This window comes from Lissotriton vulgaris, chromosome 3_1 (genome assembly GCF_964263255.1).
Source record: "Lissotriton vulgaris chromosome 3_1, aLisVul1.2, whole genome shotgun sequence".
NCBI classification, from domain to species: domain Eukaryota; kingdom Metazoa; phylum Chordata; class Amphibia; order Caudata; family Salamandridae; genus Lissotriton; species Lissotriton vulgaris.
In genome coordinates, this window is record NC_141689.1 from 1,456,109,889 (window position 1) to 1,456,135,206 (window position 25,318).

The 25,318-nt window shown below is 42.0% G+C and overlaps 1 protein-coding gene across 1 annotated transcript in view; it reads left to right on the forward strand.

The window, feature by feature from the left end:
- Positions 1 to 25,318, forward strand: part of CCSER1 (coiled-coil serine rich protein 1) — a 2,474,954-nt gene that overhangs the window by 2,056,904 nt on the left and 392,732 nt on the right. Inside the window, exon 8 of the mRNA XM_086961938.1 lies at positions 18,803 to 18,886. Within this exon, the coding sequence (XP_086818064.1) occupies positions 18,803 to 18,886 (84 nt within the window). The remainder of the gene's footprint in view (positions 1 to 18,802; positions 18,887 to 25,318) is intronic.

Consider the following 25,318-nt stretch of genomic DNA (forward strand, 5'->3'; position numbering starts at 1 on the left):
AGCTATTGCCCAGAGTGACATGGTGCTGGGCTACCCTGCCAGCGGTACCCGACATCAAACTGTGAGCCCCGTGTTCCGAGTCAGCCGCCCTGGCCGCTGCGCCACACCTCTTCCCTCAGCTTGTTTTGAAGGCTGATACTTTTACGGAGGCCGTAGTTTCATAAACAGCGAGGGTTACATACAGAAAGCAGCAATAAATGATGTCTTGCTACACAACAACAGGGTTCATATGGGTTCTGTTGATTGACGATTGGTGCTTGCGACAATGATATTGTTGGTTAAATTCTTCCCAAGTCATTGTGGGAAGGGTTGTTTTATTGTTACACTGTATTTAAAGCCTGAACAGAATAGACATATTGTGAGCATCTCTCATTGTCATAAAATGGATGCTGCTCATTTCTAATTATTCATTTGTAATCATGGTTGCCAGTTTACATAAACACCAAGGGTTGCAGTGAGTGATTTCATGTACCGTTTTCCCCCACCTACGTTTCCATCACAGTTTTGATCTTTTTCCGCAGCCTAAACCTCTGACGGCCTTATAGTCTAGGGCCAGATTTTGTCTGTTTACTTGCTGTTCCTGCTGCACCTCAGAATGTAGGCACAGTAATCACTGTACTAAGTGTAACTAGGGACCAAGCAGAGATAACAAGGGGTTCTCTTCCTCGCCCTTCTCATTCATCTGATTATTTCTGCCAGATGCTGGTTTTTGCAAACTCTTGCCGCGTCTATCTCCTCGCCCTTCTTCTGGTGCCTGTTTCCACTGCCCCTCCCTCAATATTCTGGTTTGGCAGACAGTCTAGTGTCTACTGTATCATTTCCATGCTTCAGAGCTCGCCCACACTCTGAATGTGCAAATGGCATAGAATATATATTGTGCGTTGCTGTATTTAATCCTCTTAATAAAAAGCAAAGCAAAGAAAAACATGTATGTCCTTCATAATACACCACTCGCTGCACATGACACTTTTAAACAAACTAGACTTTGTGAAAGTTGTCACAATTAAACTATTGTGGCGCTGGGGATCACGGTTCGATCCCCGGCTCCCGTGGCAGGGGTCTGCCCAGCACCATGTGACTCTGGGCAATAGCTCGCTTAATCTTCCCAACGGCCCCAGGCGCCTTGACACCTTCGGGTACTTGTTTGCGCTTTACAAATACTGGACAGGTCGAGCTGGGGGTAGATTTAGAGTTTAGGGTAGTGCAGTTGTGTTTGTGTAGTGTAGGGGGTCGTGCTGAGGGTAGATTTAGGGTAGTGCAGTGGTGTTTGTGTAGTGTTTGCAGGTATCGGGCTAGGGGTAGTGTTTTAGGGTTTAGGGTAGTACAGTATTGTTTGTGTAGTGTAGTCGTAGTGTTTTAGGGTTTAGGGTAGTGCAGTGGTATTTTGGTAGTGTAGGGGTCGTGCAGGGGGTAGTGTTTTAGGGTTTAGGGGAGGGCAGTGGTGATTGTGTAATGTAGGAGTCATGCTGGGGGTTGTGTTTTAGGGTAGTGCAATGGTGTTTATGTAGTGTAGGGGGTCGTGCTGGGGTATATTTAGAGTTTAGGGTAGTGCAGTGGTGTTTGGGTAGTGTAGGGGGTCGTGCTGGGGTAGATTTAAGGTTTAGGGTAGTGCAATGGTGTTTGGGTAGTGTAGGGGGGCAAGCAGGATAGTGTTTTGGGGTTTAGGGTAGTGCAGTCGTGAATGGGTAGTGTAGGGGGTTGTGCTGGGGGTAGAATTAGGGTTTAGGGTAGTGCAGGGGTGTTTGTGTAGTGTCGGGGGTCGTGCTGGGGGTAGCGTTTTAGGGTTTAGGGTAGTGCAGTGGTGTTTGTGTAGTGTATGGGGTAGTGTTTTAGGGTTTATGGTAGTGCAGTGGTGTTTGGATAGTATAGGCGTTCGTGCTGGGGTAGATTTAGTTTTTAGAGTAGTGCAGTGGTGTTTGTAGTGTAGGGGGTCGTGCTGGGGGTAGATTTAGGGTTTAGGGTAGTGCAGTAGTGTTTGTGTAGTGTTTGTGGGTTTGTGCTGGGGGTAGTGGTTTAGGGTAGTACAGTGGTGTTTGTGTAGTGTAGGGGGTCATGCTGGGGGTAGTGTTTTAGGGTTTAGGGTAGTGCAGTGGTAATTGTAAAGTGTAGGGGGTAGTGTTTTAGGGTTTAGGGTAGTGCAGTAGTGTTTGTGTAGTGTAGGGGGTCGTGCTGGGGGTAGTGTTTTAGGGTTAAGGGTAGTGCAGTGGTGTTTGTGTAATGTAGGGGGTAGTGTTTTAGGGTTTAGTGTAGCGCAGTGGTGTAAGGGGTCGTGCTGGGGGTAGATTTAGGTTAGTACAATGGTGTTTGGGTAGTATGTGGGGTCATGCTGGCGGTAGTGTTTTACGGTTCTGGGAAGTGCAGTGGTGTGTGTCTAATGTAGAGGGTAGTGTTTTGGGGTTTAGGGTAGTGCAGTGGTGTTTGTGTAGTGTAGGGGCTCGTGCTGGGGGGTTGTGTTTTAGGGTTTAGGGTAGTGCAGTGATGTTTGAGTAGTGTAGGTGGTAGTGCTCACCAGGGAGATAACTGAAAGTCTACTGCTGGTATTGAAAATGATTGTTCAGTCTGCATGTCAGAATTTTCAAATTAAATAGAAGAGGATTTGAGATCTCTCTTAAAACATGCCTATTTTTTTCTTTCTACAACACTAACCATAATTTCTTTGACAAAATGAACCCCCTCATTTTGTTCCTTTTTAAATTAAATGTTTTAAGTGTTACCAGTTTATTCCAATCAAGATGGCTTCAGGTGTGCCATCATTTTGTCATAAGTAAGACTGTTAGCGCTCTAGTTGTTCTTTAGAACACTCTGGGTAGCTGCAGTAGAACACAAAGGAACAAACTTCCAGGCTGATTCCGTTGAAATATAACAGGAAGATATTTGAGATCTCACTTAAAACGTCCTCATTTTTCTTTCTACTAACCATAATTTCTATGACAAAGTAAACCCCCTTATTTTGTTCATTTTTAAATTAAATGTTTTAAGAGTTACCACTTTATTCAAATCAAGATGGCTTCAGGTGTGCCATACGTTTGTTATTAGTAAAACTGTTAGCGCTCTAGTTGTTCTTTAGAACACTCTGGGAAGCTGCAGTAGAACACAAAGGAATCAACTGACAGTCTCTGCCCTTGTTGGATGTACATGTTTTACTGAGAATGTCAGACTTCTTTCTCACATGACTGAGAAAGATAATGTGAATTTAAAGAAAATATGCTCTAATTTTAGCTTCTGGAGCACCTTCAAACCTCTATGGGACAAGCATGAGAAAATTCGTTTTCTCTCAAACATGATTCATTATATCCCAGCAGAAGGCTTTTTCACAAGGTAAAATCACCTTAGAACACACCACAATTCCTAAAATGAGTATGGTACCATCAACAAATGATTTATAATGTAACTAAAGTCTTAAAACCTTCTATTAACTGCAATGCTTTTTAATGAGGTGATATCATGTATATTGGTCCCAAGATGGCTGCCAACACTTCTTGAATGAAGTGCTGACAGCCAATAAGAATCTCACAATGAGATGTGTTGTTAGGCTCCTCCCAGATATATATACCAAGCAAGTACCCCCTGGAATCCGAGGCTGAGGCAGTATGGGGGAGCTGAGGAGGACATTTGATAAACTGAAGAAATTAAACCGTCACACTTTGGGTTTTTTTCATTTTTTTTGGGCACACTATGTTGAAACTCTGCTACAAGCGCATTGGATTTTGTTATCAATCCCTCCCCCCGAGCAACACCCCCTAGGACCTACCACACAGGACTCTGGGGCTTGTAGTTTCCTTCAACGCACGGGACGCTGCACAGGTGTGCTACATCTTGAAGGGGGCTGTGCGGACTCACTACAACGAGTTCTTATGAGGCGGTGTTCACCAGCAGAGTGTATCTCATCTGTGGAGGCTTTGGGCGCTGACGACGGCCAATACCGGCTAGAAATGCATCCGCCACTTTGTTCATTAAAGAGCCTCCAAATGTTCCCCTGGGTCTCTGCTCTTCTTTGCTGGGAGGAGTTCTGTGGCAATATATATATATATATATATATATATCATTCGTAGTTGCCCTGAACACTGAAGACGCCACTCCATCAGGATTCGGTCAAAACAACCTTTAATTGACAGCAAACAGTTTTTCACCAAAGTTCTTCATGAACGCCCTGACGCGTTTCGTGGCGCCTGCCTCTTCCTCATAGGGCTAAGCATAGTGCATGGTTACATGTCTTTAAATCTCCCATAGCATACCGCTCCCACCTGGGTTTCAAAAACGGCATGCTGGGCATTGTAGTTCCTTTATTGCCTTCGGTGGCTTCCCAAGCACTATTCAAAGATTTGCGCTTACTTTTGTTCATTTGATTCCTTTCAGTAAGGCTCCGTATTAGAAAAACTGTTCAATGAAAAGCAATCCTTCTGCTTTCATGCCGGCATAATTCCGACATGCAGACCCGTTTTTCTTTCTCCGGGCGGTGCATCCTCACACGGCCGGGCTGCCGTGACAAACATCATTCGTAGTTGCCCTGAACACTGAAGACGCCACTCCATCAGGATTCGGTCAAAACAACCTTTAATTGACAGCAAACAGTTTTTCACCAAAGTTCTTCATGAACGCCCTGACGCGTTTCGAGGCGCCTGCCTCTTCCTCATAGGGCTAAGTATAGTGCATGGTTACATGTCTTTAAATCTCCCATAGCATACCGCTCCCACCTGGGTTTCAAAAACGGCATGCTGGGCATTGTAGTTCCTTTATTGCCTTCGGTGGCTTCCCAAGCACTATTCAAAGATTTGCGCTTACTTTTGTTCATTTGATTCCTTTCAGTAAGGCTCCGTATTAGAAAAACTGTTCAATGAAAAGCAATCCTTCTGCTTTCATGCCGGCATAATTCCGACATGCAGACCCGTTTTTCTTTCTCCGGGCGGTGCATCCTCACACGGCCGGGCTGCCGTGACAAACATCATTCGTAGTTGCCCTGAACACTGAAGACGCCACTCCATCAGGATTCGGTCAAAACAACCTTTAATTGACAGCAAACAGTTTTTCACCAAAGTTCTTCATGAACGCCCTGACGCGTTTCGAGGCGCCTGCCTCTTCCTCATAGGGCTAAGCATAGTGCATGGTTACATGTCTTTAAATCTCCCATAGCATACCGCTCCCACCTGGGTTTCAAAAACGGCATGCTGGGCATTGTAGTTCCTTTATTGCCTTCAGTGGCTTCCCAAGCACTATTCAAAGATTTGCGCTTACTTTTGTTCATTTGATTCCTTTCAGTAAGGCTCCGTATTAGAAAAACTGTTCAATGAAAAGCAATCCTTCTGCTTTCATGCCGGCATAATTCCGACATGCAGACCCGTTTTTCTTTCTCCGGGCGGTGCATCCTCACACGGCCGGGCTGCCGTGACAAACATCATTCGTAGTTGCCCTGAACACTGAAGACGCCACTCCATCAGGATTCGGTCAAAACAACCTTTAATTGACAGCAAACAGTTTTTCACCAAAGTTCTTCATGAACGCCCTGACGCGTTTCGAGGCGCCTGCCTCTTCCTCATAGGGCTAAGCATAGTGCATGGTTACATGTCTTTAAATCTCCCATAGCATACCGCTCCCACCTGGGTTTCAAAAACGGCATGCTGGGCATTGTAGTTCCTTTATTGCCTTCGGTGGCTTCCCAAGCACTATTCAAAGATTTGCGCTTACTTTTGTTCATTTGATTCCTTTCAGTAAGGCTCCGTATTAGAAAAACTGTTCAATGAAAAGCAATCCTTCTGCTTTCATGCCGGCATAATTCCGACATGCAGACCCGTTTTTCTTTCTACGGGCGGTGCATCCTCACACGGCCGGGCTGCCGTGACAAACATCATTCGTAGTTGCCCTGAACACTGAAGACGCCACTCCATCAGGATTCGGTCAAAACAACCTTTAATTGACAGCAAACAGTTTTTCACCAAAGTTCTTCATGAACGCCCTGACGCGTTTCGAGGCGCCTGCCTCTTCCTCATAGGGCTAAGCATAGTGCATGGTTACATGTCTTTAAATCTCCCATAGCATACTGCTCCCACCTGGGTTTCAAAAACGGCATGCTGGGCATTGTAGTTCCTTTATTGCCTTCGGTGGCTTCCCAAGCACTATTCAAAGATTTGCGCTTACTTTTGTTCATTTGATTCCTTTCAGTAAGGCTCCGTATTAGAAAAACTGTTCAATGAAAAGCAATCCTTCTGCTTTCATGCCGGCATAATTCCGACATGCAGACCCGTTTTTCTTTCTCCGGGCGGTGCATCCTCACACGGCCGGGCTGCCGTGACAAACATCATTCGTAGTTGCCCTGAACACTGAAGACGCCACTCCATCAGGATTCGGTCAAAACAACCTTTAATTGACAGCAAACAGTTTTTCACCAAAGTTCTTCATGAACGCCCTGACGCGTTTCGAGGCGCCTGCCTCTTCCTCATAGGGCTAAGCATAGTGCATGGTTACATGTCTTTAAATCTCCCATAGCATACCGCTCCCACCTGGGTTTCAAAAACGGCATGCTGGGCATTGTAGTTCCTTTATTGCCTTCGGTGGCTTCCCAAGCACTATTCAAAGATTTGCGCTTACTTTTGTTCATTTGATTCCTTTCAGTAAGGCTCCGTATTAGAAAAACTGTTCAATGAAAAGCAAAACTACAATGCCCAGCATGCCGTTTTTGAAACCCAGGTGGGAGCGGTATGCTATGGGAGATTTAAAGACATGTAACCATGCACTATGCTTAGCCCTATGAGGAAGAGGCAGGCGCCTCGAAACGCGTCAGGGCGTTCATGAAGAACTTTGGTGAAAAACTGTTTGCTGTCAATTAAAGGTTGTTGTGACCGAATCCTGATGGAGAGGCGTCTTCAGTGTTCAGGGCAACTACGAATGATGTTTGTCACGGCAGCTCGGCCGTGTGAGGATGCACCGCCCGGAGAAAGAAAAACGGGTCTGCATGTCGGAATTATGCCGGCATGAAAGCAGAAGGATTGCTTTTCATTGAACAGTTTTTCTAATACGGAGCCTTACTGAAAGGAATCAAATGAACAAAAGTAAGTGCAAATCTTTGAATAGTGCTTGGGAAGCCACCGAAGGCAATAAAGGAACTACAATGCCCAGCATGCCGTTTTTGAAACCCAGGTGGGAGCGGTATGCTATGGGAGATTTAAAGACATGTAACCATGCACTATGCTTAGCCCTATGAGGAAGAGGCAGGCGCCTCGAAACGCGTCAGGGCGTTCATGAAGAACTTTGGTGAAAAACTGTTTGCTGTCAATTAAAGGTTGTTTTGACCGAATCCTGATGGAGTGGCGTCTTCAGTGTTCAGGGCAACTACGAATGATGTTTGTCACGGCAGCCCGGCCGTGTGAGGATGCACCGCCCGGAGAAAGAAAAATGGGTCTGCATGTCGGAATTATGCCGGCATGAAAGCAGAAGGATTGCTTTTCATTGAACAGTTTTTCTAATACGGAGCCTTACTGAAAGGAATCAAATGAACAAAAGTAAGTGCAAATCTTTGAATAGTGCTTGGGAAGCCACCGAAGGCAATAAAGGAACTACAATGCCCAGCATGCCGTTTTTGAAACCCAGGTGGGAGCGGTATGCTATGGGAGATTTAAAGACATGTAACCATGCACTATGCTTAGCCCTATGAGGAAGAGGCAGGCGCCTCGAAACGCGTCAGGGCGTTCATGAAGAACTTTGGTGAAAAACTGTTTGCTGTCAATTAAAGGTTGTTTTGACCGAATCCTGATGGAGTGGCGTCTTCAGTGTTCAGGGCAACTACGAATGATATATATATATATATATATATATATATATATATATATATATATATATATATATATATATATATATATCTGTTCAAAACTCCCACCTGCCGGCACTGGCCGCCCGACACACAACGTAGGAACATACAACAGCAACGCTCCAAGAATTCTTCAAGGTAAGTTTATTGCTCCACAGTCACCAGCATGACGCGTTTCGGCTACAACATGGTAGCCTTGAACACATATATATTTTTTTTTTCCTTTAATATCTAAAAAACTACTGAACAGATTTACACCATTTAACAAAAAGGCACAAGTGTGAACTAAGGGCTACCTCTTTGCCAAATTTGATGTAATTCTGTTCAGCAGTTCGGATTGTAGCTGTGGCTAAAGGTCGCTATGGAAAATTGCATGGGGAAAACATGTTTTGGGACCCCCTTTTTTCTCAGCCCCCGCTTCACAAATCACCCCGAGACTTTCAGGATAGGAACGTAGCTGACCTGGCCATTAGTTCTGAGAATTTTGCGAAGATTCTTCAACTGGCACCAAAGTTATTCCAAATAGAATGTTGGGGATTTCCTATGGAAAAGAGGTTCTAACTATATCTACCTACTGGTGACCGCCAGTAGGATATATATACATATATATATATATATATATATATATATATATATATATATATATATATATATATATATATATATATATATATATATATATATATATATATATATATATATATATATATATATATATATATATATATATATATATATATATATATATATATATATATATATATATATATATATATATATATATATATTATTCCAAGTCTTTCCTTGCAGAAAGGAGTCGAGGCGCACACACTGCAGGAAGGGAAACATCCTTTTATTTCACCAATTGAAACACTCCGTTTTCCTGTTCCTAATGCATTTCAGCCTACATCGGCCTTCTTCGGAGGGAGGAGGGAGGGAGGGTTTTCACACAGTCATTCGCCTTTGAAAAACGCACGCATGCTCTTCTTAGTGCTTGCAATGATTACCCTCAGGTGGGTGCTTGATTTGTACTTGCCTGAGGAGCATGCCGGTCTTTGTAGTGCGTTTGCTGGCTGGTAGTTCAAAAATTACGGTGATTCCTGTGTCCCTTTGTGAACTATTTTAAAGTTTACATGGGGCCCATTCCAAGGTCAGGTCCCTGGTGGCTGCCGCTGCCCCACTTAGGCCTGCACCGTTTTCTCAAAATGGTCCTGTTTGTGGGCAGAGCCGGCGCACTTTGCTGGGGGTGCGTTTCCTCTCGGCCAGGACCCGGGCCGTGTGAAATTATTCCAAGTCTTTCCTTGCAGAAAGGAGTCGAGGCGCACACACTGCAGGAAGGGAAACATCCTTTTATTTCACCAATTGAAACACTCCGTTTTCCTGTTCCTAATGCATTTCAGCCTACATCGGCCTTCTTCGGAGGGAGGAGGGAGGGAGGGTTTTCACACAGTCATTCGCCTTTGAAAAACGCACGCATGCTCTTCTTAGTGCTTGCAATGATTACCCTCAGGTGGGTGCTTGATTTGTACTTGCCTGAGGAGCATGCCGGTCTTTGTAGTGCGTTTGCTGGCTGGTAGTTCAAAAATTACGGTGATTCCTGTGTCCCTTTGTGAACTATTTTAAAGTTTACATGGGGCCCATTCCAAGGTCATATATATGTATATATGTACGCAGATTCGTCACACTGGTTTTTTTTATATATATATATATCCAAAACTCCTTTGCCACAACAAAAGGAAGGGGCCCAAACAGGAATGAATTCTGCTCATAATTTTAATGAAGGCTTGCAGTTGGTTTACACAAAGTGCGCAGCTTGTCCGTGTTGTTCCGCCTGACACGTTTCATATTTTCATACTTCATCAGATGCCTGGAACAGCAAACGTGCACAAACCTGTTGCGGTGCACTTTTAAATACGTTCCAATACCAACACTTCTGGGCGTGGCCGTTCGCACGGCATTCTGGTATTGGTAGTGTACTCGCTCTTCCTACAGTGAGTTGTTGTGCAAGTATTGCCGAAATAAAGTTCATAATGCCCAAGTGGGGGGGCTGTCAACATATACATATACATATATATATATATATATATATATATATATATATATACATACATATATATATATATATATATATATTCACAGAAAAAACCATAGGTTTCACACCAGTTATAGTTAGGAATTAGCATTTAAAAAACCTATTAAATTCACTGAAAAAACCATAGGTTTCACACCAGTTATAGTTAGCTGGAAATTTTACTGATATAAAACCATTGAAATTCCCACGTTATAGTTAGTCGGACTCACTATAACTTGCGCGTGCAATGCACTGCTGATGACGTCACATATTACATCACTCATGACATGGTCAGTGACATCACTCATGACATCACTGATGACACCATCCAGTGAATATGTGTCTTTCTGAAAAATAAATATTAGTGAGTTATGTTTAAATATTTAAATACATATATTAGTGTTTCACTTTGTGTATAAGTGGCTACATGTGTTGATAAGTAGCTACATGCGTATGTATATGGGTTATTTGATATTTTTATTAGTATTAGTATGAGTGTCTATATGGTTAGGTGGAGGTATTACTTAGCACATAGATGCATGAGTGACTGACTCTTTGTTTGTATGTGTTTTGAAGACAGCATATGTACAGGACTGTATGGGTGGATGAGTGTCTATATGTGTTTGTTAGTGAGTGAATGACTGTCTCACTAGTGTCTTTATCAGTAACTACATATGTTTTAATCTAGTATATATGAATATTGATGTATATAACTGAGTATATGTGAGAGTAAGAGATTGTAAGATTTCCTGTTTAAATAAGTATGTGTTTCTATAAGTGATTGTTTAAGAGAATAAATATGTGTAATTTTCAATAGAAGTAAGGTGGAAGTGTGTGTATAACTCTATTTTCAAATAAATGGTTGTTCAATAGTTTATTTGCACGTGTGAATATGTGTGTGAGTAACTTTTGGATGAATGTCGGTGTGTAACAGAATGTATAGGTGTATCTCTTCATATGATGAGTGAGTATATGTATGAGTGACTATATAGAACTGTTGGTGAATGAGTGGATGAGTATATAGATAGTGGAAGTACAGAATTGCTTGTTGTAACTGATATAGGTATGTCCATTTTTTAAAAATTTCAGTTTCTATTTTTGAATATGTGTCTCAAGGGTTACTTTACACTGAGAGGAGGTCTGTCACTATGTCACAAGGATGGTGTCATCAGTGATGTCATGAGTGATGTCACTGACCATGTCATGAGTGATGTAATATGTGACGTCATCAGCAGTGCATTGCACGCGCAAGTTATAGTGAGTCCGACTAACTATAACGTGGGAATTTCAATGGTTTTATATCAGTAAAATTTCCAGCTAACTATAACTGGTGTGAAACCTATGGTTTTTTCAGTGAATTTAATAGGTTTTTTAAATGCTAATTCCTAACTATAACTGGTGTGAAACCTATGGTTTTTTCTGTGAATTTCAAAGGTTTTTTAAATGCTAATTCCTAACTATAACTGGTGTGAAACCTATGGTTTTTTCAGTGCATTTCATAGGTTTTTTAAATGCTAATTCCTTTGTATATCGAGTTTCTAACCTTTTTTTTTTTACAATTTGCTGTTTTTTTTAAGTATTCATTTTTTTTATGATTTTTTTTTTTTGCGCTCTGGGTGCGCGCACGGGGAAGCTTTCAGCTAAGCTCTCCTGTAAGCTTCTCCGTGCGCTCATCTGAAAGCGCACCCAGAGCGCAACTGTCGTTCGTGAAAAAAAAATATGAATGAAAAGTTAATAATAATGCAAAACATTTCGTACCATACAAATAAAATTTGTTTTTTTTAATATGGAAAATGATTATGCATTTCTATTAAAGTTTGATGACGTCACTTCGGCGCGCAACGTACGTGCCCTCGGAAGCGCATACGTGCGCGGCGCCTAAACGCACGCAAAAGCGCCTACGATCGCGCCACGTGTGCGCCCCGGAAGCGCCTACGATCGCGCTGCGTAAACGCACCCGGAAGTGCACCCGAGCGCGCATCGTAAGCGCGTCAGGTCATGTGACCCTAAAATAACACTTTTCATTGGTTGCTAACAGTTTTTTGTTACAATGAATGAAATCCCCACCCATTTCCTTCACTTCTTCTTTCACTTTTGTGACTGAAAGACCTGCATTTTTTGCTGCTCCATATTCCTGGATTCATCATGGCTGCCAGATCATCCAGCAGTGAAGATGACTTCATTGATGAAGAGCCACCTACCCCAAAGAAGAAGGGACATTTCATTTGGAAATTCTTTAAATTCCCAGCAGACCAGAAGAAGGTGAATGCACCAAAAGTAGAGTGCAGGATCTGCAAAAAGGTCCTGTCACGGGGTAACCCCCAAAAAAAGTACTCTTTTGGAAACTTTACGATGATCCGACATGTGGAGACCAGGCACCCCCAGAATTTTGCCCGGGAAAGTGTCAGGGCTCTGGCACAGGAGGTTCCTAGAGATGGGGCCTCTACATCTACAGGAGGAGCAACTTCTTCCGGAAGAGATCAATCTCAGGGGCAGGTGGCAAACATCCAACCTGCATTCAACCATGGGGTCGTCAGATGCAGATACTGCAATCAACTCCTCACCTATGGGGAGCAAAGTGTCCTGCTCATGGTTCGGGCATTAGAGAACCATCACTGCCCTTCCCACCCCTAATTTTTTTCTTTTCTTTTTGCTCCTGTTGAGCAGTTTCTATTCCCTGTTTTTGTTCCTCTTCAGTTAAAAGAAGAAAACCAAAAGTTCTTTTCAGAACTACCTCCAATTCTCATCAAAGAGCTATAATCTTAAAAAATGAAGAGTAAGTGAAATATAGTGCATTGATAATTGAAAGGAGAATGAGTAAGAAAGAACAGAAAGGTATGAGAGGTGAAAGGAAGTGAAGTAGGAGGACTGAAAGAAGGTGAGTGTTAGAAAAGAAATTTATGACACAGTGAATAAACTGGAGGCCTCATTTCTGAAAAGTGACGCATCGCTACGTGAAAATAGCGATGCGTCACTTATCTGGACGCACTCCTTATGACATTCCACATATGTCATATTTAATATATGACTAATCAATTCGCAAGGAGTTACAGATATGTCAGTATTTCTGACATATCTCTAAACACAAAAGTAACGCATTGCAGGAGTGCGTCACAAAAGTGACGCAACTCCAGTAATGTGTCCTTTCACATGGAAAAAGCACCATGTGAAAGGTTTGCTGTGAAGCAGGCGCAAGATTTTGGCGCAACTGCATCCTAAAAGTGACGCACTGCGTCATTATTACCAAGCTTTTTGCAAGGAACACCCCCTCTGCATGCATTATACCTGACACTATTTTTTAAAAAGTGACGCATGTAGGTACATGGGTCACTTTTTAAAACTCTGCGCCATATTGTATCTGCATCAGGTATAATGTATGCAGAGGGGGCAATCCCTCGCAAAAAGCTTGGTAATAACAACGTACTGAAATCTATGAGATTTCCCTGCGTCGCTTTTAGGATGCTATTGCGTCAAAATTTTGCGCCGGCCTCGCATCACTTTTATGTTTACACATATGTCAGAAATACTGACGTATCTGTAACTCCTTGCAATATGATTCGTCATACATTAAATATGACACATCTGGAATGTCATAAGGACTGTGTACAGAAAAGTGACGCATCACACCAGCAGTGTAATAAAATGTGCCTCGTTGCACTATATTTATATTTAAATCTCAAACATTTCACTGCGTCGCTATTACAAAGCTTTTTGTGGGGGAACACCCCCTCTGCATGCATTATACCTCACGCAGATATAATGTGGCGCTTGATTTTAAAAAGTGACCCATCTACCTAGATACCTCACTTTTTAAATATAACGCAACGCAACACATTTTTTTACACTACTGGTGCAATGCGTCACTTTTCTGTGCGCACTCCTTATGACATTCCAAGTAACGCATTGCTGGAGTGCGTCACAAAAGTGACGCAACTCCAGTAATGTGTCCTTTCAAATGGGGAAAGCAGCATATGAAAGGTCTTGCCTCAGTCTAACACCTGCTGTAAAGCAGACACAAGATTTTGACGCAACAGCATCCTAAAACTGACGCAGTGAAATCTCAAAGATTTCACTGCGTCGCTATTACAAAGCTTTTTGCGAGAGAACACCCCCTCTGCATACATTATACCTGACGCTATTTTTAAAAAGTGACGCATCTAGGTACATGGGTCACTTTTTAAAACTCTGCGCCATATTGTATCTGCAACATGATTCGTCATACATTAAATATGACACATCTGGAACGTCATAAGGAGTGCGCACAGAAAAGTGACGCATAACACCAGCAGTGTAATAAAATGTACCTCGTTGCACTATATTTAAAAAGTGACGCATCTAGATAGATGCGTCACTTTTTAAATATTGCATAACAATGCGCATTTTTTTACACCGCTGGTGCGTCACAAAAATTGACGCACAGGAAGCGCAAAACTAACAGCGCAAGGCCTTCATAAATATAGTCCTGGATTTAGGGGGTCAGAGGGGGTCTACTCTTCCCCCTTATGATCCAATCAGCTTCCTGCGCGCAAGTCGCGTGTCGCGCCTGGAGCGCACTCCCGTGCGCGCACGGGAGCGCGGCTATCCCCGCGCAAAACGAAAAAAAATTTTTAATGCCCTGCAGGACCCTATTTTAGTCCCTACATCAAACCTAGGGGGTCAGAGGGGGTCTACTCTTCCCCCTTATGGTCATTTGCCCCTTTTTTTTTCAAACTCCTTGTGTCTCGATTTTACCGAGACACAAGATGGCGGCCGCTCCGCACTGTTTAGAATGTTTACAGACAACTGAGATCCAATCAGCTTCCTGCGCGCAAGTCGCGTGTCGCGCCTGGAGCGCACTCCCGTGCGCGCACGGGAGCGCGGCTATAGATATATATATTTTTTTGAACCTAAATTACTCAAAATCCACTGGAGCACATATCTTGAGACATAGCAAAGGCACATCGGGCTACCAGTCCCTACAATTTTGCCAAGTTTGGTGGAAATCCATTCAGCCGTTCGGGCTAAAAGTGAAATCGACCGCCCTATGGAAATTAACATGGGGAAAACGCGTTTTGGGACCCCCCTTTTATCTCGGCCCCCGCTTGACGAATCCCCCCCAAACTTTCAGGGAAGGACCGGACCGCCATGAGACCATTTTCCTGAAAATTTCAGGCAGATTCGTCAACCGGCGCCAAAGTTATTCAAAATAGAATGTTGAGATTTAACATTGAAAATTATCCTAACTATAACTACCTACTGGCGACCGCCAGTAGGTAATATATATATATATATATATATATATATATATATATATATATATATATATATATATATATATATATATATATATATATATATATTACCTACTGGCGATAGCCAGTAGGTATATATAGTTAGGATTTTTTCTCTATGGAACTTTTGAAAATTCTATGCCTAATAACTTTGGCGTTTGTGGACGGAATTGGCTGACATTTTCAGGAAAATGGCACATTTTGTTTCTGAGCAGCTCCTGGAAATTTGGGGGGGGGTTCGTCAAGGGGGGGCCGAGAAAAAAGGGGGGTCCCAAAACGCGTTTTTCCCATGTTAATTTCCATAGGGCGGTTGGCCTCACTTTTAGCCCGAACGGCTGAATGGATTTCCACGAAACTTGGCAAAATTGTAGGGACTGTTAGCTCGATGTGCCTTTGCTAGGTCTCAATATATGTGCTTCAGTGGATTTTGAGAAATTAACGTTTAAAACAAGATATATATCTGTAACAGCGCTCCGGGTAGCGCTCCGGTTCGCGAACTTTTCGCGTATCGGAACTTTGCGAAGCGAAGCTGATTGGCTCTCCGGTGTCTGTCAACATTCTAAACAGTCCGGAGCGGCCGCCATCTTGTCTCTCGGTAGGATCGAGAGACAAGAGGAGGCCAAAACAAAGGGGGAAATGAAGGAAAGGGGGCAAGGTAGACCCCTTCTGACCCCCTAGGATTGATGAGGGGGATATTATAGAGCCACGCGGGGCCCAAAAAAAAAAAAAATTCCGATTTTTTTCGCCGTAGAGACGCGTCTTGGTACGCGAACCGGGCAGCTAACCGGGCAGCTAACCGGGAAGCTAACCGGCAGTGTAACGGGAGTCTGAGGAGTAGCTGATTGGCTGTCAACATTGTAAACAGTCCGGAGCAGCCGCCATCTTGTCTCTCGGTAGGATCGAGAGACAAGAGGAGACCAAAACAAAGAGGGAAATGAAGGAAAGAGGGCAAGGTAGACCCCTTCTGACCCCATAGGATTGATGAGGGGGATATTATAAAGCCACGCGGGGCCAAAAAAAACAAAAAAAAAACAAACGATTTTTTCGCCGTAGAGACGCGTCTTGGTACGCGAACCGGGCAGCTAACCGGGAAGCTAACCGGCAGTGTAACAGGAGTCTGAGGAGAAGCTGATTGGCTGTTATCATTGTAAACAGTCTGGAGCGGCCGCCATCTTGTCTCTCTGTGGGATGGAGAGACAAGAGGTGGAAAAAAAAAAGGTGTAAATGAATGAAAGGGGTAAGGCAGACCCCTCCTGAACCCCTAGGATTGATGAGGGGGCTATTAAAGTTCCCTGCGGGGCAAAAGAAAAAAAAAATTGCGATTTTTCGCGGTAAAGGTGCTTCCTGGTACGTTAACCGGGCAGCTAACCGGCAGCGTAACGGGAGTCCGACATATTGTGTTTTTTGAACGTTTGTGATATGTGCACGTGTGGATTTTGTCTAATTAAGGTTAAAAAAATATATATATATCTTTAAGCGTGTTCTGGCGCGCTTACGTTTTGGGTTTGGTTTGCGCTGCAGAGACGATACGTCACGGTTATGCGATGCATCATGAGGCGTCTCACGGGCTACGTGATACGTCACTTAATAAAGAATATATTTTACAGCTATAGATATTAGCTTTTAAAAAACCAATGAAATTCACAGAAAAAACCATAGGTTATAGACCATATATAGTTAGGAATTTGCATTTACAAAACCTTGAAAATTCACTGAAAAAACCATAGGTTATAGACCATATATAGTTAGGGATTAGCATTTAAAAAACCTTATTTTATTTGCACAAAACCATTGAAATTCCATATATAGTTAGTTGCACTAACTATATATCGCGGACCCGCAATCCACTGCTAATGATGTCACATATTACATCATTCATGACATGGTCAGTGACATCACTGATGACATCACTGATGACATCTCAAATGACATCACTGATGACATCACTGATGACATCTCAAATGACATCACTGATGACATCACTGACATCTCATTTGACATTACTGATTACATCACTGATGATATCATTTATGTGATAATACATCTTCAGACTCTAATATAACCTTAGATACACTCAGTGTAAACAGGCACTCACAGACTGTCACACATCCATGGAGTTACTCACACACCTAGTCAGTCATGGAAAGAATCAATCACATCTCCATTTCCTCAACTATACAGTTATACACACCTTACTTATTCAAACATATAGTAACACATATTTACTCTCTTATACAATCCTTGATACAAGTTCACAATGATTCATACAGCCACTCACACATTCACTGGCTCTTATGTTCAGGTATTTATATATGTCAACTCTCACATGGAGTGTGTTTTACATATGTACTTACTTTGACATGTAGCACTGAGATATCCATTCACTCACCAATATACGCATGCACACAGTCAACTGTCCATACAGCTGTTTCTACGTGCACTTTTGAACCCATACACCTAGGGAATCAACTGCTCACACATCTATGCACAGAGTTATACACCTCCCAGCCACCCACACACATACTCAGTCTCCCATACAAATACTTGGGCAACCATTCAATAACCCATATAGTTACTGATATAGCTACTGATTTAAACATGCAGCAGTTTACAGAACAACATAAATAATGATTGCCAAATTAAGACACTTTAATCACTAACCCATACACTCAGTGAGACACATTTAATCATTCTCTCATACAGTCAGTCATGCACCTACTAAATCCTTCATCCAGACACTTATACATCCACTCATTCTTCAATATGTAAGACATATTTTAACTTTACAGAAACATAAAGTCACTGGGTGTTGTCATCAGTGATGTCATCAGTGATGTCATCAGTGATGTCATTTGAGATGTCATCAGTGATGTCATCAGTGATGTCACTGACCATGTCATGAATGATGTAATATGTGACATCATTAGCAGTGGATTGCGGGTCCGCGATATATAGTTAGTGCAACTAACTATATATGGAATTTCAATGGTTTTGTGCAAATAAAATAAGGTTTTTTAAATGCTAATCCCTAACTATATATGGTCTATAACCTATGGTTTTTTCAGTGAATATATATATATATATACACACACACACACCCACACACACACGCACACACACGCACACACACACACACACACACACACCACACACACACTCTAACATTGCCAGCATTCTTGGAAATTGCGATACTGATGATTCTCAGAGGACTTGAAGCACAGGTGACAGCACCAAATGCTAGGTATGCCATATTTCAAGTTGATCCAATCAGCAGAGTTCCCATTTTCGGCTTTGCATGGGCCTCTCGCTGGTAATTAGCAAATGTCAGTTTATGCAAGGATTGCAATGAAATGTAATGGCCATCTGTTCCTAAAGCAAAGCGAGTGCGCCTGACAAGAGACGCAAAAGAATTAGAATTAGACGTAGGCAAAATGGCCTCTGACAGAGGGAACTACTCACGTATTTCCATAATGGCATTGGCTGCATTAGCTTGTTTATACTGCACCTTTAGAATATGTCATCAGAAATATCACAAACGACACAGGGAAATTAGGTTTCATTACTTGAATGCAATTATCTCCCGCTGTGTGAAACTGCCTTTTCTTGTCAAGAGCAAAGGAGACGCACTAAGCCTGTTCTAATGTGACGTTTGATGTTTTATAGGATATCATGAAAGACGAGCGCTCCATGCTGAAGCTGCAGCTGAAGGAGAGAGATGAACTCATTTGCCAACTGCGGGAAGAACTGGTAAGCCAGACATGCTCCATGCTTTACTTAAACACAGTATTTTTAAGAGACCAGGGTACCCAAAGGGTCTAAGAGGGACCTTGGGTACGAGAAATTGTAAAGGAACAGTGGTCCCTTTCAACAATTAAAAATAGAACAAATCAACACAGAGATATAATACGACTGTGTCATATACTTCTTATGGGAGAATAAACATTAAAATTTACATCATGAAGAGCATGGAAATAACACAGAGGAAAATGGGGTAGTGTCAAACAAACATAGGGAAAAGAGAAACTCAGGCATAAACAAACAAGCATGGCCAGGAGATAATCAATAGTTAGGCCAAACAACATAGTACGAGCACATTGAAAAGTTTGACTTTAGCCCCTTGACAAAAAATTGTTTTATATAACTACTCTATATTGGCGCAATGGTGCTCGTGCTGTGTTGTTTGGCCTAACCATTACTAGAGGTGTTGTTTTTATTGCAAAAGACCCTTCAGGCAATGCTAGAAGCTCTACCTGAGAATAACGAACAAGGAAAAACCCATAAAGCCCAATCTCAGCAGATCGCAGAGGAGTTAAAACAAATTAACAACTGTATGCCTACTATAGTACTGCCAGTAATAGAGAAGAGAGATCAGGAGGTATATGTGTCATCAGGTACTGATCTGTGCGAATCTACACTGACCGAAAATCCCCCGATGGTATATATCTCAAAGTACCCTATGTTGGTAATAAAGAGGAGCTCCTGTGGGAGATTTAAGAGATATATACCCGAGCATAAGGTTAGAAGGAACCCCCAGAAAATGGTAAAAGAAATAAGGGAATTACAACAAAGTCAGAGCAAAGGGCAGGGAGTGGTGATACCAGATCAAGAGAGGCGATTGATAGATGGAACCAGAAGTAAAAAGGGACCAAGGGGGAATTCAAATAAAAATGATATAAGAACCGTGAAGAGGATGAACACACTGTGTGGAAGTATTGTAGTACAGAGGAAAAAGGAAAGAAGGGAGAGCAGGGCGGGGATGAGCCCTCTGGCATAAGAATAAGATAAGCGGTGATCCCTCCTCAGTTCAACCCGGGATAAGAGTCTGCCCTAAGCCGGAGATTGTAACTATAGCCAGAAGGACAGGAGGAGTAACAGGGAGTACAATAACAGAGATGGCCTATGGGTGTTTATGGAACCATGTGGGCGAAGGTTAGGGAGAAAGCGGCAAAAGGAAAGTAAAAGTCCTAAATCGCTGAAACCTACCACAAATACTGGTTAAATGTCCCACATTAAGTGAAGTCAAATCTGATGATATAAGACAAATAGGTTTTGTAACCAATTTGGAAGGAAAGAAGCAATAAAGGTCCTCTTCTGCTCAGAATTTGTAGATCAGATGGTGGTAAGGCCAGAGGGAGATTTGGAAAAGGAGGGGATAAGACTCGTGCATGATAGCAAATTGGCTATTTAAGGGAGTAACCCTGGGGACTCTCGGACCCTCACCTACCACGCAGGACTATGTCAGGAGCAAATGCAGTATGATATACAAGGGGCCCAGCATAGAAGAATTTGTACTGATAAAAATCAAGGGTTAACAGTAACAATAGCAAATGCTGTAAAGGGTCCAGTGTTGAGCAATCGATTTGAACCACTACTTGAATCTTCAATAAGTTGAGATGACAATTTGATGGAAGGGTTGAGGGAGTTGGATTAGGAATCGGGGTCCTCGCACAGCCTACGTATATTGTCGGGAAATATCAGGGGATATAAGAAACGGTTATCCCAAAACAACTTTAGGGAAATGCTGGGAAGTTATGAAATAATGTGTTTTCAGTAGTCCTGATTGTGCGAGGTACCCAAACCAAACCAATAGATTGTTTTTTTATGGTTACCAAAAAGGCAGTACAAATTAATTTAGGGTGCCCCTCGGGGGGCTGATTCCCTTGGTATCATCTAAAATAGCCAATAAAATAATCAAGTTAAACGTGAAATGTAGGTGGCTATTAGCTAGTCGGGTAGAGCTCTATAGTGGTACGTGGGCAAGAAGACGAATAATAGTGATTAATATATACATCCAGCCAGGAGCTATACCAGACTATGAAGAGCAACTGGGATTGCTAGAGGAAGATCTGGAGTTCATTTGTATAACAAAAGCATCACAACTGATAATGAGTCTAGGAGACTTTAATCACAAACATGACCCTTGCTCTAGAGATAAACTGTTTAAAGACCTATTAACCACGGCACAGGTACCCCCGGCAACTTTTGCAGGAGCAGGTAGTTCTGCACGAGACAAATACCTAGCAAAGTTTCTCGGATCCATAGGGCTATTTTGAGCCAATGGACAACCGAACACCGACCGCCCCACAACAAAGACCTTTCGCATAGGGAACCAGAATTGCCCAATTGATTATGCTTTTATAAATACTTGGTATTTTAAGGAAGTAGAATGATTTGCGGTACTGCAGAGCAAAGGCAGCGACCACTGGCCTCTACAATTACTAATTAGGATAGAACAAGAGTCGGAAAGAGAAAGAATGGTCCCTTTACAAATAGAACACCATAGACACACAACCACCGGTATAACCGAGGACAGCCTGAGGTTGGTTAATAATCTGATAATTGATTATACGTCTGTTGGTAATTTGGAGCAAAGAGATAACATTCTAAAATGGTACGATCAGGTAATTGAGCAAGTGGTAAATTGTCTAAGGATACAAGTAAAATCAGGGCCTGCACCCAAGGAAAAAGAGAGAACAAATGGTTTGTTTAATAATTAGTGTAGGATTTTAAAGTTGAGGGTAGGAAAATGGGAAAGGCAGCTAAGAAAAAGACTGGACAAGGAAATCATGGAGAGCCTTTGAGTGGCAAAACTTGTGTATAAAAATAGGTTGAGAGAAAGGAAAATAGAATATATGTCTAAAAATTGGCAAACAATGTTAGAAGTGATAAACACAAATAATATAAGATTATTTTTACGATTGGTAAAAGAGGGAAATGTACAAGGCGAAATGCGGTGTATAGTGGAAGAAGATTATTGGGTTAACCCTCTGAGTAACTTTTATAATGGTAAGAGGATGAAGAAGACCTTAGAAATAAGGACTAAGGATGTAGAACAATTAAAGTTGTACTTCTCTTCTCTTCTCGTCTCTTCTCTTAATATAAAAGAAACCATCCGATCTTTAAAATGAACTAAAGCCGCAGGGCCAGATAACCTACCAGGAACTATATTAAAAAAATAATACTGACTGGTGGGCAAGCTTTCTAAATGCGACCTTTAAAAATATTTTAACCTCTGGGATTTTCCCAGAAAGTTGGAAGGGGGCCATTGTCAGACTAATTTATAAAAAGGAGAACGCTATAAAGAACATAAGAGGGACCCTGAACCTAAAAAGGATAAGAGGGAACAACCCATCAGGGCAGTATATAATTAGAGCAAAATGAAAGGGCAGTTCCCAATAATGTAAAGAGCTAGACAGTACCAAGAATATAGAATGCCCACAGAACAGCTAATTATATTGAAATTATTTTATTGTCATTTATATTTATATGAAAAATCTCTGTCAAATGTGCAAAATACAAAAAATACATAATTCATTGAATGAGGACTGCATATAATTCATGTAACATCAGCCCAAGAACAGGAAGAACAACAAAAAGAGGCACATACATCACTCACTCATTCTACCAATCACATACTCGCTCACAAACCGATACATTCATATTGACTCAACTAACTAGAAACTCTCATCAACCAGACGGAAAATGCACCGACGCGCGTTTCGGAATAGTGCCACAATAGGGAATTCCTTCATCAGGGAGCAATTCATCACATTAATGAGGAAGGGCACAGAGTTCGAAGTATCCAGGTCAGTCAGGTAAGTTTCTGTTCAAAATTTCTGGTCAAGCAAAAGCATATCTGTGGGCAAAAGAGTATAATGAGTAAAGTATACAACCAATAAAACCTAAAAAGGGAGGGAAAACTCATCAAGCATGCAGTAAAACAAAATATAGTCAAGCTGTAACCCATACAATCAATAACATACTTACAAAAGAGAGAAAGTTAAATAATAAAAAAGCCCCAAAATTGTATGTACAACTATGATAGCATCAAAGAAAAACACAAATAACACATAAATCAAGTGTTCAAATCTAACAATTCAAAATCTCTGAGTAATCCATAAGGTTAAAAAGTAGGAGAACCTATGCTCATAAACGTGAAGGACGGTGTGGGATATATACAAATTTACATACCAGACAGTAAAATCCCCAGAAGGCTGGAACGGAGGAATAATAGACGAACAGCCTTACGAAATGAATTGGTCAATATCGGATACACGAGGGACTTTCAGAGAAATCTGTATGGTAATGTACAGAAACAGAGAGTAAAGAACCGTTTAGGAGTAGGCTTAACAAAAGGCACAAAGCACTCATACTACTTCTAGATGTCGGAGAGTACTGGCGTCTACATGGACTGCAAGAGTCTGAAGATCAAAAAGGCTCACCAGAATAATCGGAGGAAGATCAGACAGCCAATAGAATTTGTTTTAGACCAGGAAGTGTAAGGACTAATGTTCGGCGATCCAAAAAGAAGACTGAACACAATACATACTAAATAAAGAAAAATGAAGAAAGAAAAAAATATACATTTACCTAAGGATAATAGGCAGGACTAATGAAAGGAAAAAATGAGAATTAAAACAATATACCATCATTAATGTATCACGGAATACGGTGTATTAGGTGATGACACAGTCTATACAAGAATAACTTGCCTAGAGGACCTACGTACCGAAGTAGGCAGCGTAAGTCTAATGCAAAATTTACCTTAAGTCAGGCGCGTGTAAAATTCGCTTTAGAGACTCGCAAGTCCAAGCCACCAAGGTAGAAGAGGCCACTGGGGTCGGGGAAAGATATAACGATAGCGTGATCCTGTAGTGTAAGAAGAGGATACACGATGTAAAAAGGTCGCTAAGGCTACGTTCCAGGAAAGATATAGAAGCAACCGTCAAAATGAACTTACCTAGCCAGCGTGACCAGAGGATCTCCACATCCGCACCGCACGGGTCTGTCTCCCGCCCTGACAAGAATAAATGAACCCGACGTACAGGTGGTATAAATACCATCAGTAAACGCTATAATACACGGCACCTGTGTAGATAGATTCCGGACGACGTGCAGGAACATTCCAAACACTAGACAGCTAATTGCGGTACCGACTACGAGTGAATAGCTGGCGGCCATATTAGATAGTGATAAAATACTACGGAAATTGCTAAAAGAAGCAGCCAAAATGACTGTTAGAGGCCAAACATAGTCTCTGGGTCATAGCGAAATAAGACAGGCTCCTAAAAGGTGGGGGGACAAGGAGAGTGGAACGTGTAAAATACTTCAAGACACTAGACCGCTAATCGTGGCACCGATCACGAAAGAATAGCTGGCGGCCATATTAGATAGAGAGTACAATACGACGGGAAATGCTAGATGAAGCAACCGTAACACCTGAATGAAGCCAGGCAAGGCATATGAGTCATAGCAAAGTAAGACCGGCTCCTAAAAGGAGAGGAATTCTAGTAAAGAGATACAAAACGTCAGAGTATATAACAATAACCATAAAAAAGCGGACTAAAGACAATATAGTAGAAAACCAAAAAAGATGACCAAAGAGATAGAAAAAAGGTAATATAGCACAAATAGATTAATCTTTCATTTTTATCGTAGCATAACAAAAAGAGCAGGACAGAAAACAGGGTAAGGATCAATGGAAGGCATTTTCCCAAGGAATATGCCCAGTCAATCCTGAGACAGCCGTCTCAAGAATGAAAATCCAAAAAACTTCCCTTTTACTTCTGAGGGCATCGATGTTTCCATCTTTTGGGCAATGCATCCTTTCAAGGATTAGCCATTTAGGATCCTCGACGGAATGTCCCAAGGCTTGCCAATGTGCAACCAGTGGTGCTCCCAAGCGTGAGTTCCTAATGCATGACTTATGTTCGGAGAACCGAGTGGGGAATTCCCTCCCGGTTTCGCCCACGTAGCCCTTGGAACAAGGGCAAATCAGGAGATACACCACATTGCTGGTCCTGCAATTAGTCATTTCTCTAAATGGGATGCTCCTTTTTCCCCACTTCAATTCAGGGTTGCAGATAACCTGATCACAGGCGTGGCAGCCGCCACACCTATGGCTACCTGCAATAGGATTTGCTCCAGTAATACTCCTTTGGATATGACCTGGAGGGTCAACGGGAGATGCTCTCACTAGCATGTTTCTCAGATTCTTGTTGCGTCGAAATGCAAAAATGGGTTTAGCCAATTTGTCAACGGATTTATCCATATTAAGGAGATTCCAATGAGAATTGATAATAAATCTCAGTTTCTCATTGAAGTTGGAATGAGTAGAGACCATAACCAATTTGTTTTCATAATTTTTCTCTTTAGGTTTGAGAAGAGCTTCCCTGTCAA